The sequence below is a fragment of the Rattus norvegicus genome, chromosome 12 (genome assembly GCF_021556685.1).
Source record: "Rattus norvegicus strain SHRSP/BbbUtx chromosome 12, alternate assembly SHRSP_T2T, whole genome shotgun sequence".
In the NCBI taxonomy this organism is placed as follows: Eukaryota; Metazoa; Chordata; class Mammalia; order Rodentia; family Muridae; genus Rattus; species Rattus norvegicus.
The window spans coordinates 38,990,367-39,006,686 of NC_141545.1; the positions used below are offsets into that span (position 1 = coordinate 38,990,367).

General features: G+C 52.2%; 2 protein-coding genes and 1 long non-coding RNA gene across 4 annotated transcripts in view; 1 reads left to right on the forward strand and 2 right to left on the reverse strand.

Moving 5' to 3' along the window:
- The window catches only part of Dnah10 (dynein, axonemal, heavy chain 10), a 124,059-nt gene extending 123,175 nt beyond the window's left edge, over positions 1 to 884 (reverse strand). The window contains exon 1 of one of the 2 annotated variants that reach the window (XM_087579736.1): positions 179 to 884. In XM_087579736.1, coding sequence (XP_087435862.1) covers positions 179 to 395 — 217 coding nt within the window. In that variant the 5' untranslated portion in view covers positions 396 to 884. The remainder of the gene's footprint in view (positions 1 to 178) is intronic. The other variant, XM_087579735.1, reaches the window with a different exon arrangement.
- LOC120095966 (uncharacterized) lies at positions 488 to 15,925 on the forward strand. Its single transcript, XR_015634798.1, has 3 exons — positions 488 to 577; positions 14,610 to 14,762; positions 15,571 to 15,925. It is a non-coding gene; the product is annotated as an uncharacterized LOC120095966 (long non-coding RNA).
- Atp6v0a2 (ATPase H+ transporting V0 subunit a2) overlaps positions 884 to 16,320 on the reverse strand; it is a 32,262-nt gene continuing 16,825 nt past the window's right edge. Inside the window, 11 exon segments of the mRNA NM_053775.4 lie at positions 884 to 3,632; positions 5,140 to 5,311; positions 6,076 to 6,193; positions 6,829 to 6,948; positions 7,393 to 7,512; positions 9,047 to 9,257; positions 11,365 to 11,483; positions 12,200 to 12,290; positions 12,386 to 12,573; positions 12,936 to 13,072; positions 14,448 to 14,598. Of these exon segments, the coding sequence (NP_446227.2) occupies positions 3,527 to 3,632; positions 5,140 to 5,311; positions 6,076 to 6,193; positions 6,829 to 6,948; positions 7,393 to 7,512; positions 9,047 to 9,257; positions 11,365 to 11,483; positions 12,200 to 12,290; positions 12,386 to 12,573; positions 12,936 to 13,072; positions 14,448 to 14,598 (1,533 nt within the window). The 3' untranslated portion in view covers positions 884 to 3,526.

The window sequence follows — 16,320 nt, forward strand, 5'->3', positions numbered from 1 at the left end:
ACCCAAACTCCTGGGCTTCCTCGGTGTCCCAGAGGATATGCAACGCTGCATTGTTGAGAGCTTCAGAGCAAGGATGGCAGCGCCCCTCAGAGCACAGATGAGAACCTGGTCCCGGGCACATAGTAGGGCTAAGTGCCAGCAGGGTTCTCGCTGTGGGCTGGCCTTTGCTCATGCTCACCTATCTCCTCCACCTCCACCTCCTCAGGCACCAGGGTGCGGTAGAAGAACACCGCGGAGGCGTTGTCCTCGTCGCTTGAGTGGTTGAGGAAGTGCAGGATGAGGTCCTCTGCCTCGCTGTCATCACGGCTCAGCAGCTCCTCGAACGGCATAGGGTCGGTGATATTGAAGGCCGTGTATATGCGGTCGCGCATCCACAGGACCCGTAGGTCGTCCATGGCGCAGACCTGAGCAGCGCAGGGCGCAGAACGGACGGGGCGGGGAGCCGGACGGCGTCCGTGGCAACAGCGCCCCTAGCAACGGGCACCTGGGCAACGGCGCTGGCGCGGGGCTGAGGGCCCTAGTCTGCAGACAGGAAAGCTAAGGTGTGACATGACAAGGGCACAGCCATCCCTGACAGGTGAGCCTTAGTTGACAGCTGAGCAAGCTAGGGGGAGCAAATCAGCAGTGTTCCTCTAAGTCTCTGCTTCAGTCCCCGCTGTGTGTTTCTTCCCTTAATGATGGAGTGTAACCTACGATGAAATGAACTCTTTCCTTCCAAGTTGGTTTTGGTTGGTGTTTTAGCATAGCAACAGAGGCAAACCGGGTCAGGCAGGCAAGACTGGGTCAGTCATCTGGCACTGCAAGAAGCCCTGACAGGCCCTAGTGACGAGCTAGCTAGCTCCTTCTGGGGTGTAGGGAATAGGATCAGGAGAAAACAAGACAGTGGCATCTCAAAAATATACATTTATTTTGTCACTAGCAAAAGGAAGTTCAATACTGACAGGCAGATTAGTCCTTCCATGCATGTATCAGTACAATGCAGTCCTGGCCGGCTCCCGTAGTTTCCGCTCCGGAACTCAGCCTCGATCCTGTGGAGTTGTATTGTCTGAGGACTTCTTGATGTGTTAGAGCAAGCATTTACTGCAAACTGCCTCCTCCCAGCATCAGGAGAGTTCTGAAGCCTGCCTGGATAGTGTGGCAGGTGAGCAAATCCAGACTTACACCCTCCATAGAGAAATGTGGCCCTGGAGCTGGGTTTGATTTTAGTCACGGCTTGACGTGCCAGCCCTGTAAGTTACCAATGGATAGTCTGTGCCTGAGTACACTCCTGCAGATACAGCACTGGGTCCGAATGGCCTTTATACCCATGGCCAGCATTGCAGACCTGTGGTGCCATCCATCTGAGAACTATGCCAATGCCTGCATGGGTGGCATTAAATGTCTCCAAGCATAGAGTACAGACCCACTCCAGAACCAAGGCCAGGGGAGGATGTGGGGGGAAAGGAGTCTGTCCCAGGTCCTATGAAGGAGGGAGAGTGCAGGAGCTCAAAGCCCTTTGCATGCCTCTCCTGGCTGTATTGGGCCTTCCCACCAGCTTAAGTCTATGTGACGTGGTTCCGTTGACATTGTTCTAGGGAGATGAACATGTGACACCTCCAGACAGCTTCTTGCTTCCCCTGTGAGAATGCTCCCCATTATATTGAAAGAGGGTTCACAAAAGGAGTGACTTTATGCGAGGACATTCTCTATAACTGCAACAGGCTTCAGCTGAGAAGTCGCTCTTGCTCTGAGTTCTGTACCCAGTAAGTGATGCCAGTTAGAAAAGAGGCCCTAGGGGGTTGGGGATTTAGCTCAGTGGTAGAGCGCTTGCCTAGCAGGCGCAAGGCCCTGGGTTCGGTCCTCAGCTCCGGAAAAAAAAAAAAAAAAGACAACAGGGACAGCAAATATGGCAGAAACTGCATCTCCTGTTTGGTTCTTGTCCCTGGATTCAGTTATCTCTGAGGTGACCAAAGACCCTGGGGACACAGTCACAAGAGTGACATGGGGGTGACACCTGGTTCAGGTAAGGGCAGGTCTCACTCTGGGCAGCACCAGCTCATCACAGCTGCGGGAAGCTGGGACATGGGACACAGAGGTGGAGCCTCACTGCCGTGGGCTCGGACTCCACAGCAGCTGGGGAGATCTGACTTTAGCCTCCGGCTGCGGCACAGGCAGCCCCTGCCTCTCGGCCGAGAGGTCGTAAAGGACCCAGGATGCGGTTAAATTCTGGCTGCCAGAGGCTTGGCTTTTAGTGAAAGGGACCCACTCTACCACACGGAGCTGGAGGGGCCTGCAGTCGAATGGAGCTCAGCAGTTTAAAATGGCAGAGATGACTTAGACTCCGTTCGTTCTTCAGGGTGTCACTTAGCCCAGGCTGGCCTCAAACCTATCACATAGCCAAGGGTAACCCTGAACTTCCTGATCCTCCTGCTTCTAAGTGCTTGGAAGACCGGCTGAGTGCCAGCACCCCCGGGTGAAGTGCTTCTGGAGATCTGACAATCAGGCCACACCCCAGCCTCTGATTTCTTTCTGACAGACTTAGCTAAAATCACGTAACATAAGATGTGAAAGTGAACATAATTTCTAAGACTATGACATGGGTCAGCGTTCCAGGGACTGAGCCAACCTCACTGAACACGGAGCAGCACAGGGACAGGTGACGTTACACCGAGATAATAAACTAACAGATTAGTGACAGTCAGTTTCCAGCTAACCTCAACCGCTTTGGAAATTAAACTGTGGCCATCGGACCTTTATTCAGAATTAGTGCGAAAGTAAAAAATAATTCTGCTCAAGTAGAAGCACGGTCTCTGTGGTAAAATATCTTCATTTGCTCTTTGCTATAAAAATACACACGGCTCTTCACCTGTCTCCCCTGGGTTTTAAGGCTCAGGACGGTTGGTCATCTTTCAGAATGTGCGGCTGTCATGACTGCTCTTACACAAGGGTAGAGGACAAGCATCTTTAAAAAGCAGGAGAGCCATTGTTGTGTCACTTTGTCCCATCGCCTCCAATCGTCAACAGAAGAGCAGACTGTCACACTGCCCTTCCGGTAGTTCGGAGGGCAGTCAGGGAGGGCTCGCACACATCTCGAGCAGGAACTGCCGATGACCCAGCAGTAAGGTCTGGAAAAAACTATGCTTAACTCGAGCTGTTGGAAAATATCATCTGACATCTTGCGATGGAGTAACTTCATGGTTTTTTTTTTTTTTTAAAGTTGAAAAGGAATGAAGTATCTTAGACCATTTTTGGCTAGCTGTTCAGATGGCTTCTCTCCTCCAATCTTACATTTTAAAAAATAACTCTGAAGTAGCGTTGGCATTCACTTATATTTGCTCATAATAAAAACCAATGAAATTTCTGTGTCCGGAGTGCTGGGTTTTACAAAATCTTCAACATGAGGGAGAGGTGTCTCTTCCAGAACCATTTGGCTGAATCGTAAGGCAATCAAGGAGGGTAGAGCGTCCCCACCGTGAGTTCTGACTTGAGTGAGTTCTATGACATGATCGTTCTCCGTCAGTCAGAGCGGGCTGGCTGCGGCATGAGGTCATGCTATGCTGTCATCTTTACTGAACTTGGAGGACAGCAGACTGAAGGAGAAAGGAACGAATTTGGTACCTGCACCAACGTAGAATTTGTTCTGAAATTCTACCCTAGAAGAAGAAAAATGAACATGTGTTAGACACCGCGCCTTGCCCACCATGGGCTCTATCCTGGAACTGTGAGTGATGTAACGTTTCTACACTTCCTTTTTTAAAAAGCTCATCTTTTTTTTTTTTTTTTTTTGAAAAAATAAGATTTATTTATTTATTTTATTTAGGTGAGTGCATGATAGCTGACTTCAGACTCACCAGAAGAGAGCATCAGGTCCCATGACAGATGGTTGTGAGCCACCATGTGGTTGCTGGGAATTGAACTCAGGACCTCTGGAAGAACAGTCGGTGCTCTTAACCACTGAGCCATGTCTCTAGCCCTGTTTCTACACTTCTTTAAAACAAAAGAAAAACAAAAAAAAAAAAAAAACCACTTTCCATCCTCTTTGTGCTCTACCCTGGCTGCTCCACCTACCGTGTCTTGCCCACGTGTCACCTCGGCACCCTGCACTCTGGCCCCTATATGTGTCAGGAAGTCTAGCACACCTCCAGCTCATGTACAGCAGACGCACAGAGGACAGACAGACGCCTCCTCTGGAACACTCAGGAGGGCTCCTGGGATGTCTCAGTGGCAAAGGCTTTTAACCCCAAGCCTAACAACCGGAGTTCAATCCCCAGGACTCACACAGTAAAAAGACAACAAAAGACAGCTAACCCCTGCCAGTTGACCTCTGACCTCACAGCAACAAGGACGGTACTAACATCTAAGTGCCAGACAGTGACACCTGCCAGTGCCAATGGGAGTAAAATTGGGAACATATACAAACCAGGCATGGTGGCACCAGCCCTTAATCCCAGCCCTCAGGAGGCAGAGGCAGGCAGATCTCTGTGAGTTCAAGGCCAGCCTGGTCTACAGATGAGTTCCAGGACAGCCAGGAGTATATAGGGAGACCCTGTTTCAAAACACATAAAACAAGGACGACCACAAAAAGTGGGAACATACACGATGGCTTCTTTTACTCGTATAAAACTGTATTTTGTCCCTGAACTTTAAGTCACAGTTCGGAAGGGAGGGGCCAGCCCATCACAAACACTGCAGTCAGAACGGGGCTCTATATGCATTTATCTTTTCCTTAATGGGTGGATTTTTACCTTTTCTTAGTTATTTGCATGTGCACATGCATATGTGTGGAAAACATGCTACGACAGACATGTGACTGTCAGAGGACAATTGCTGGATATCAGCTCTCTCCCTCTACCATGTGGGTCCTAGGGATTGAACTGGTGACCCCAGGCTTGGCCGCAAGCCCCTTTACCCACTGAGCCAGCTTGCCAGCTCCTGTTTCCTTTTATAAAGTATGTGTTGCGCATGCCTGCAGATGCAGAGGCACTGGATCCCCTAAGGCTGGAGTACAGGAGACTGTGACCCCTGACATGGGGGCTGGGAAATGAACCTGCACCCTTTACAAGCACAGTGCGCACTCTTAACCACTGAGCCGCCCATCTCTCCAGCCCGCACGCTCATTTCTAAAACACTGTTCTGAGGACACACGCTCATCTCACTCACCAGTGAAGCCGGATGGCGTGGAGAAATGCAGAAAGCCCTTCCATGACCAGAAGGATAAAAACGGTCAGAACTGCAAAGAAAGTCATGACGGGCAGCAGCAGCAGGACCCCGTAAGTGTTGTCCACACGCAGGCCTACACGCATCAGCATGGCCCACAGCACATCCGAGAGCTCTGCAAAGAAAGCCGTGCAGAAAACATAAGCCCCCTCTCTCACCATCCACATGACAGAAGGAACGACAACCAGTCAGCCCACCCCTCCAGCAGAGGCCAGAACCTCCAGGCTTCCTCTGTGAGGAACAGCAATCTGAGCAGGCGCCGTCCTCCTGTTGCCTACCTCAGGGGCCAGACTGGATCGAGCATCCTGTCTGACCCTCACAAGCGACCTGTTGGAAGTCTGGGTCTGCAATCAGCAAGGCAGCCTCTGCACCTTCACTGTCTTGGGACACAGAGGGCCTCCTCTGTCCCATTGGTCAGTACCTTCCTGTGGCTACCCATCTCTGTCATGTGTCCCAGGCCTCTGCCACAAAATAGCAAGGCAACACAATTGTATGCTGTGTGTGACATGAGTACAGTCAGTGGCTGTCACCTCCAGGGAGGAGTGGCATGGCCTCTCAGGGCTAGTTAACCCAGCAGTGCATTAGCAGGCGTGCACATGAGAACAGACAGGGAGCCTGAACTCTGGCTTAGCGGCTGCCACACTTGCTTGAACTAAATACTCGGTTCAGTAAGTAAAGCAATGGCTAGGACACACTCAGGAGAGGCGACCGAGGAGAGCATCATGCCAGAGGTCACCAGACCCTTGGTTCCCAAGGCCCCTCTCTGCCGACTAGGACTGCAGCCTGTCTGATCAGAAGGTGGGCCCAAACAGTGAACAGGGCTGGCCTATCACCACCGCCTGCAGAGCTTACAGATAGACCTTGGGCGAAGCAACCTACGTGCGTGTGCCAGGCTGAGAGCCCAAAGCCTCAGGTAGGACGCAGTGTTGGAGATGCAGCCAAGGCAGTACTCGATGGAGTGGATGGCCTGAGTCATCAGGATCTCCCCGAAGTTAAACTGAGGGACAACAGACAGCATTAGACACCATAGCACACACCTGCTCCATCATGAATCCCTGGCTGGCCTCAGGGCAGAGCATGCTGGGAACTAAAAACAGCAGATCCAGGGTTGGGGATTTAGCTCAGTGGTAGAGCGCTTGCCTAGCAAACCGCAAGGCCCTGGGTTCAGTCCCCAGCTCCGAAAAAAAGAAAAAGAAAAAAACAAAAACAAAAACAAAAAAAAAAACAAAAACAAAAAAACCCCAGCAGATCCACGGTGTAAGTCCTGCTCTCAGTAGGGCTATGATGCTCCCCAACCCATCTCCCCAACTTTTCTCAAGGTTCAGTTTCCTTTCTTTAAGCCAAACACCAGCCCGGAACCCCAACTGCCACGAGGGCCACATGGTTAGTGATCTCAATGACATCTGAGCCAGCCTCTGGAATTACACAGAATCCAAATGGACATTTCCCCGCCATAGGTGCCCTGTGGACCCTGGTGGTGCTTCACCGCTTTCTTTGCTCTATGAACATCCTGAATGGCAGCTCTGTTATGTAATGATCATCAGGCAACCACAGAAGTCTAGCTAGTCCGAATTAAGCAGCCAATGAAAAGCTTCCTCCCTCGCCCGCCCGTCCTATCAGCTCAGAGCTCACCTCCTCACAGGTCATTTCTCGGCAGCCCTCTTCCATGCGGTTGTTCCCCTCCTCTATGTCCTGGCTGCCTAGGAGAGACACCTCTTCCTCGCTGTCCTTCCTCACGAGCGTGTAGCCGCTCTAAAGAGAAAAGACCAGCGTCAGCGCCCGGAATGGCCGAGACGAACCCCACGTAACTGCTTCCCCTAGGATGCAGCTCTCTGGGAATAAGAGAGCTGTCTCCAAGAAAATGCACGCCCCACGTGCCTTTAGACTGTCGAGGAGCAGTGTGGGGACTCGAGGAGTAGCAAGTGTTGGAACCCCAGTGCACCCTTGCTGGGAATGTAAAATGCTCCAGTGCTACAGAAAAGCACGGCGAGCCCTCAAATGCCCACACAGAACCTGTGACCCGGCGCCTCCTCTGAGCGCACTCCCAGGAGAGTCCGAGACTTGAGGAAAGGCCTGCGGACACTTAGGACGGTATCAGTCCTCGAGCTGCAGCCCAATAGCAACATCGAGACTCTAAACAAAGCAGCTTTGGAGGAAGGAGGACCTGGGGACATGGGGACACGGGGACACACTCACCCGGCTCACGCCGAAGCAACTGCGCCCATTGTGCAGCCACAGCAGAAAGAGCGGCTTTCCCAAGAAGAGCACAGGGACAGCCAGCACGGTGAGAGCCAACAACACCTTCTGGACGTGTGCCTGTGGGTGCCGGGAGAAAGAAGTCCACGGAGATGAAAGGTGGCTCCGCCATGGGATGTGAAGCAGCCTGGGGGCGGGGATTGAGCAACTCTGGGCCAGGGGCCGGCTCACCCTCTGCACTTCTGACTCACAATTGTAGCAGTAAAAACCATTATAAAAACTCTAAGTGGAGGCTTGGGGAAATGACTCGGTCCAGCTGAGTCAGATCCTAGAGCTCACTTTCAAAGCCTCCGTGGCTGTGCAAGCCTGAGACCCAGCGCTAGAGACTCACGAGCAGGAGAGCTCCTGGGCTCGTTAGCTGGATACCCAGCCAACTCTGGCCATTCCCAGTCAGGGAGAGACCATCACACACACACCACACACCACACACACACACACACACACACACACACACACACACACACCACACACCACATGCACACCACACACACACACCACATACACGCACCCCACACCACATGCACACCACACACACACACACACACCACACCACATGCACACACACACCACACACACACACCACACCACATACACGCACCCCACACCACATGTGCACCACACACACACAAACACACACACACACCACACCACATGCACACCACACACACACACCACACCACATACATGCACCCCACACCACATGCACACCACACACACACACACACACACCACACCACATGCACACCACACACACACACCACACCACATACATGCACCCCACACCACATGCACACCACACACACACACACCACACCACACCACATACACGCACCCCACACCACATGCACACCACACACACACACACACACACCACACCACATGCACACCACACACACACACCATACACACACACACACACACCACACCACATACACGCACCCCACACCACATGCACACCACACACACACACACACACACCACATACCCCACACCACACACACACACACCCCACATACCCCACACCACACACACACACACCACATACCCCACACCACACACACACACCCCACACCACATACACACACCACACACACATACCGCATACCACACACACCAACAAAAAGGACAGGTGGATGACACCCGAGGGATGACGTCCAAGCTGACCTCGGGCCTGTAGACACAGGTAACAACGTACACATTTTAGGTCGGGGCTTGCACTGGCGTCACACACTAAGATATTAGAACCATACGGAGAGTATCAGGGACCCGGAGCAAGGACGATATGTAAGCTGGGCGCCGATGGGGGTGCACGTCTTTAATCCCAGCACTCAGGAGGACCTGAGTTTGAGGTCAGCCTGGTCTACAGAGTGAGGTCTGGGACAGCCAGGGTGACACAGAGAAACCCTGTCTTGCAAAACTTGAGGGAAAAAAAAATCTAAATGAAGTCTGCCCCCAGATGATAGCCTGAGAACACTGCAAAAGGAGAAACAGAACAGAACAGGACGCTCCCTCACTCCCGAGTTTGGCCTCTTCCTTCTTCCCAGGCTATGGGAGACTGCTGAGTGCAGGGTGGTCACCAGGCAGAGGCACTCACCTGCCCCGGGTAGAGGCCGTGTGTCTCACTGGACGGGAACAGGAACATGTTAATGAACTCGATGAGGATGCTGGGGGCCTCTCTGGAGGTCTCTGCCGAGTACGCCAGCCACTTGTAGATGATCATGAAAATCAGGTACCCAAAGATGCAGAGCATAAACAGGATCTCGGGGACCGAGACCAGGTAGATGTTGAACTTCTTCCTGAAGTGCCTGCAAGGGAAGCGCGTGAGGCAGCTGAAAGGCCCTGTGTACAGCGCCATGGGCCACTTCAGGGCTCCGCATGCGTCCCTGTGAGCCAGGGCTGCAGAGCCATCCGCAGAGAGAGAGAGAGGAAGAGCGAGAACTACGCAGAGCCACACGCAAACACAATTTGCTACTGGCTCTAAACTATTAGTTATTTTTAAAATTATTAAACCAATTTGTCTTAATGAAATCAATTTTCTCAACTTATTTAATTGCATGTGTTTGAATGTTTTGCTGGACCATATGTCTGGTGCCCACAGAGGTGAGAAGAGGCGAGAGCTCCCCTGGAACTAGAGCCACAGCCAGGTGAGAGCCACCATGAGGGCTCTGGGAACCAAACCCAGGGCCTCTAGAAGAGCAACAAGAGCTCTTAGCCACGGAGCTGGCTCTCCAGACTCCTCTGATTTTCTCAACTTTTAAAAAAGTGTGTGTGTGTGTGTGTGTGTGTGTGTGTGTGTGTGTGCACATGCATGTGTGTGTGTGCGTGTGTGCACATGCATGTGTGCGTGTGCGTGCATGTGTGTGCATTGTATGCATGTGTGTCTGTGTGTGCGTGCGTGTGTAGGGGAATGTATGGGTGGCTGTGCCTTGACTGCAGGGCCAGGGGCATCGCCTCTCTGTGGAGCTGGAACTACAGACATGTGAGCACCCACCGAGGGTGCTGAGAACAGAGTTCTCGTGCAGCGCTCTGCAAGAACAGCACACATGCTACCCAGTTCTGCAGCTCCTAGCACTCAACGCTTTCAACAATTTCTTTCTTTTCTTTTTGGTTTCGTTTTGTTGCAGGTTTTGTTTTTCCACACAGGGTTTCTCTGTGTAGTCTTGGCTATCCTGGAATTCACTGTGTAGACCAAGCTAGCCTCAAAGACACAGAGATCCACCCAGGCGCTGGGGTTAAAGGCATGGGCCACATGCTTCCTCATGAGAAGAGACGGTCAGGGCAGAGAGGAAGTGCCAAGGTGCTGACTCTCCCACAAAACAGAAAGCTTTCTACTTTAGAACAGAAAGAAGGAATATGACAAATCCCTTCTGGGAATACCCGGCATTCACGCCACACTTGGACAGGAGCTCCAGGAGGCCAGAGGCCTCTCTCCTGTCTGCAGAAGCCTGCAGCCCAGGACAGCACCAGCCCACAGTGTGCACTGGATGGATAAATCACTGATCCTCGAAACCACAAAGCTGAGTAACGGAAACAGAATCACATCCGACCCTGCACCACCACATCAACTGCCACTGGTTCAGCAGCCAACAGTCGAGCGTCAAGAAATAAACCTTAGGGCTGGAGAGATGGCCCAGTGGTTGAGAACACTGGCTGATCTTCGAGAAGACCTGGATTTAATCACCAACACTCACAACTGTAGTTTCAGGGACTCTGATTGATGTCCTGTTTGGTCTCCACAGGCAACAAACACTCACATGGTGCCCAGACACACATACAGTTAAAATAAAAAACAACAAACAAATAAACAAACACCCCAAAACATAAAAGTCTGTTGAGATGGCTTAGCAGGTAGAAACAACTGCCTCCAAGCCTGGCAACTTGAGTCCATTCCTCAGGATCCACATGGTAGAAGGAAAATTCTCCTGCAAACTGCCCTCTGACAATCACATATTCACACAAGTGTGCACGCGCACACACACACACACACACACACACACACACACACACTACATACATGCATAAAGGGGGTGAGGGCGGTGGTAGAGGAGAGGTGGCTCACTGGGTAAAAGCATTTGCTACCAAACCTGAGGACATGAGTTCAATCCCCAGGACTCACTTATGGTGGAAGGAGAGAACCAACCCCAAAAGTTGTCCCCTAACCTTCACACATGGACACACATGGAGAGTGATGTACACCATCTTCTTCCTCTCACAAATAAACATAAAAAATATGTAAGTAAATAAATAAGAAGGAAGAGAGAGTGACAAAATCTGCTTACAGGCACAGACATCAGAACTGTGGGCCAGGCACACTGGTTACACCCGGAACACAATTCTTGGGGAGCGGAAGGGAACTGCCCTAAGGGGAGGGCAGCAGAAAACATGAAAGAAAAGAACAAAACACGTACTTACAAGTGGTTAAATATTCCCAGAATGACACCAAAGGTCATGTGAAAAATTCCTAAAATCACAGACATCTTCATCTTGAAGGAGTTGAGGAACGTGAGGCGATTTGTGGCCAGGTTCCAAATCTAAGGACAAACATGCCAACAGGAACATGTGAGGCCCATGCGGCAGGAGAGCTCCTGAATCCAGGGACACTCTCGGTTTACCGGGGAGCAGCACCAGCCCCTTCCTGCTTTCACCTGACTTTCCTGAGCCAGGGCCTTGGGGCAAGAGCAGGGAGCTAGCCGGAGCCGGCTAGACATTCTGTGGTGCTAGTCACCTTTTGGATCATGCTCAGACTGCAGACTTGGTCTAAGTGTATGAAGGACACCTCTGGGCAGCACTGAGGACACCTGAGACTGCGGATCTGAGTGAAACCCGCCATATTGTGAGCAGCCTCACCCATGCTTTCCCAGCCAACTCCACCGTGCTGAGATCCACTCTCAGGACAACCCCTCAGAAAGTCTTCAGAACCCTGGTCCAAAGCTTGGCCTACAGGCATCTGCCTGCTGAACCCTCTCTGAGATAGGAGGGGCCTGGCACCCTCAGCTGCCTACGCCCCTCACCTTCCTCTAGGTCAAAGGCAATTCACACAAACAATGAAGCAGCTCAAGAACCTGGTTGGTATCCATGAAGGATCACTTCTGCCATAGGAAAAGACCATAGCCCACAGCTCTGCCTACGACCTCTCCTGCACCGACCTGGCTCCCCGGGTAGCAGGCCACCAGTGACTGCACTTACAGAGGGGTGGCAGCACCCCAGCACCTCCCCTCCCCCCACACATGGGGAAGGAAGCACTCACAGGATCGATGCCGAAAGGGTAGGGGCCTCGGAAAACTCCAGGGATGTTTGGGTCCAGCTGCAGCGTCCTGCTGTGCCTGATGGTGCTGTCACTGAAACAGAGGACAGAGCAGGTCGCCATGCAGGGAGGAAGGGGCGTGGGAAAGGTACACCCCGCTGGTGGCGCCCTGGTTTGCAGGCCACTTACTTCCAAAGCACCATTTTCCTTTGCTCCTCTGGGGAGTGGCTGGAACTGTACATGGCAGACACGTTCCACCCAGAGCCAAAGAGGTTCAGGGACTTGGAGAAGCAGTCGTTGTAGATGAGGCCGGTGTACACGGAGAACAGCCCCATCAGCAGCAGGATATATCGGCCATCAAAGAACATCCTAAGGATCTGGGAGAAGACACCATGAGAGCGGACTCACGCACTGGACAGTGGGTTTGTGGGAAGCTCACAATGGCTCATTCCAGCCACCCACCCGTGGGAGTCCTGCCCACAGGTGACAAGTGCACTTCCCTAATGGAGCACATTGACACCCGAAGCTCCAGAGCTGGCCTGGGGCAGCACTCAGGAGGTGGATGGAGGCGGGGTCCCAAGTTCAAGGTCAGCCTCTGCTATGTAACAGGTCTGAGTCCGAGACTACCAGAGACCACCTTAATCACTGCCCGCCAGAAGCACCATGTACACAGCACAGGTCTCCTCCAGTCAAACACTGCAAGCCCCGTCACACAGGCCAGCAGGCGGGCGAGCTTTACCTCCTGTGACTGGCTTAGTCTGGGGTGATTCTCATTCAACACCAGTAAGAGGGCAAACAGGAACATGACAAAGCCGTGCCCCAAGTCACCAAACATCACGCCAAACAGGAACGGGAAGGTGATGATGGTGAACAAAGCTGCAAAGACAAGGGGGGGCAAAGTTCTCAGCAGGGCCTTAGGATACCATTTACACATGCGCGCGCGTGTGCGCACACACACACACACAGACACACAGACACACACAGAGACACACACACACAGACACACACACACAGACACACACACACACAGATACACACACACACACAGACACACACACAGATACACACACACACACAGACACACACACACACAGACACACACACACAGACACACACAGACACAGACACACAGACACACACACACACACAGACACAGACACACACACACAGACACACACACGCACAGACACACACAGACACATACACACACGCTCGCATGCACACACACACACACAGACACACACGCACACAGATACACACACACACAGACACAGACACACACACACAGACACACACACACACAGACAGACACACACACGCTCACACGCACACACACACAGACACACACACAGACACACACACACACAGATACACACACACACAGACACACACAGACACAGACACACACACAGACACACACACACACAGACACACACACACAGACACACACACACACACACACGCTCGCACGCACACACACAGACACACACAGACACAGACACACACACAGACACACACAGACACACACAGACACAGATACACACACACACAGACACACACAGACACACACACACAGACACACACACAGATACACACACACACAGACACACACACAGATACACACACACACACACGCTCGCACGCACACACACAGACACACACACACACACAGACACACACACACAGACACACACACAGACACAGACACACACACGCGCGCGCACGCACACACACAGACACACACACGCGCGCACGCGCGCACACACACAGACACACACACAGACACAGACACACACAGACACACACACACAGAGACACACACACACGCGCGCGCGCGCACACACACACAGACACACACACAGACACAAACACACACACATGCGCGCGTATACACACACACACACACACACACACAGGCATGCACGCGCTCGTTTCCTCAGAGCTCTCAGAACAAGACAGTAAGGTCATTTAAATGGTACACTAAGCTGACAAAGTGACAGCAATGAGCCTGCTTGACAAAGGTCTACTCCATTTCTCCATCAAAAGTACTAAGGGGACTAGGCATGGTGGCACAGGCCTGTAAGCCCGGACTCAGGAGGAGGAGACAGGAGGATCACAAGAAGTGTAAGGCCAGCTATCCTGTGGTCTTTTCAGGCTAGTCAGGGCTCCAGGTGAGACCTTGCCTCAGAAACCCAACAAAAGCCAAGGCTGACGATGGAAGAGCTAGACCGCGCCCATCCAGATGCCCCACCTGGGTTCACTTCTCTGTAGCTCCCAACACCGTAGGCATCCACGATGTTCTGGAAACCTTCAGTGAATTTGTTGGTGCGGATCAGAGTGGGCGGCGTTTCTTTCGTAGGGATTGTGTTCATGAACGAGGGGATTGTAGCTCCACTTTCTCTCTTCCTCACAGAAAAGAAAGGAAAATGACTGTCCAGGAGAGCAGCTACAGACCAACACGCGACGCACGCGGCTGGCTGTGCTCTGCTCTGCATGCTCACAGACATGGGCCGCAGTCTACACAGCCATCGGAAGCTGGAGCCGGGCTCTGGGAAGGAGCTGGGAAGTGAGGATGAATGGTGGGATGAGGAAAATGGAGGCAGAATCAGGCCCAGGGCAATGAAAAACTAACACATGAGCCAGGCCTGGTGTCAGCATTTGGGAGGTTTGAGCAGGAGGATCTTTGTGAGGCCAGCATAGCAACAGAGCAGAATCTTATCTCATACAGGAGGGAGGGAGGGAGAGAGGGAGAGAGGGAGGGAGGGAGGGAGAGAGGGAGAGAGGGAGAGAGGGAGAGAGGGAGAGAGAGAGAGAGAGAGAGAGAGAGAGAGAGAGAGAGAGAGAGAGAACCCTGAAGTCTAAGCCTTTTTCTCTTAAAAGTGGTCAAGACAGGGCTGGTGAGAGGGCTCCATGGGTAAAGGTGCTTGCCTACAAGCCTGAGGACCTGAGTTCAATCCCAGGATCCACATGGTGGAAGCTGTTCAATACCTGCAAGCTGTCCTCTGACCTCTGCAGGCACTGTAATAACCACCCACCCACACACACACTGCATAACAAAATTTAAAGTAGCCAGCAAAGAGGAAGTTAGATACAACTACAATACTCCCTAATTTACAAAAAGAAAATAGATTAAAAAAATTGTATCGCTATGGCAGAGCCTTCTCTCTCAGCTTTTCCTCAGTTTCACTGCACTGTTCACACTTGCCCAGAAATGCACGCTATCTGCACTGTTCACACTTGCCCAGAAATGCACACTAGCTGCACTGTTCACACTTGCCCAGAAATGCACACTAGCTGCACTGTTCACACTTGCCCAGAGGAGAAACAGGCCAAACACCCAGGGGAAGGAACCAATGACATGTATGTTCACACAGGTGAGCTGAGCGCCCTCGGCAAACAGGAAGAAACCCAGCTTCACTCGGCCAGAGCCAGAGCTGGGGAAAACCTTCTGGAGACCTGCACACGCTGAGTATCAAAGGTCGGGATCTGTTCCGTGCAGTGCTGTTTGTGAGCAGAGGGCACCTGACCAACCGAGAACCAGCTAATAACCAACATGTGAGCCTGCAAGAGAAGCTGGTCCTGTAAACAGCCATTCTACTCAGGAGAGAACAGCACACAGTCTGCTGTCTAGAGCGAGCCAATGCCGGGCAGGCTGCCTGCCGGCCGCCATCTTTGCACTTTCCAGTGGAACTGCAGCTCAATAAAACGGTTCCTTAGACATTAAAAAAAGAGGTGGGGGGGGGGTAATTTAAAAAGGCAAGAGGAAAAGAAAGGCTGCCTAGGCCTGTGCCTGTGCCTATGCCTATTCCCATCTGGTCACAGTGACAGAGATGGGACAAAACTGAAGTGGTACCTGCGGGAGGGACAGTCAGAGTCACAGAGCGGGACGTTCTCCCCACTCAACGCCCGAGAGACCCACTTTTTCTTCCCACTGTGCATTGCTGTATTGTCTATGTGAGGGCATTGGAGCTCATAGGACTGAAGTTACAGTTGTGAGCCATCATGTGGGTGCTGGGAGTTGAGCCCGGGTCCTCTAGAAGAGCAGCCAGTGCTCTAACTGCCGAGCCATCATCTCTCCAGCCCTATGAGACCCACTCTTCAAAGCTTTAGTCTGAAAGCAGTGT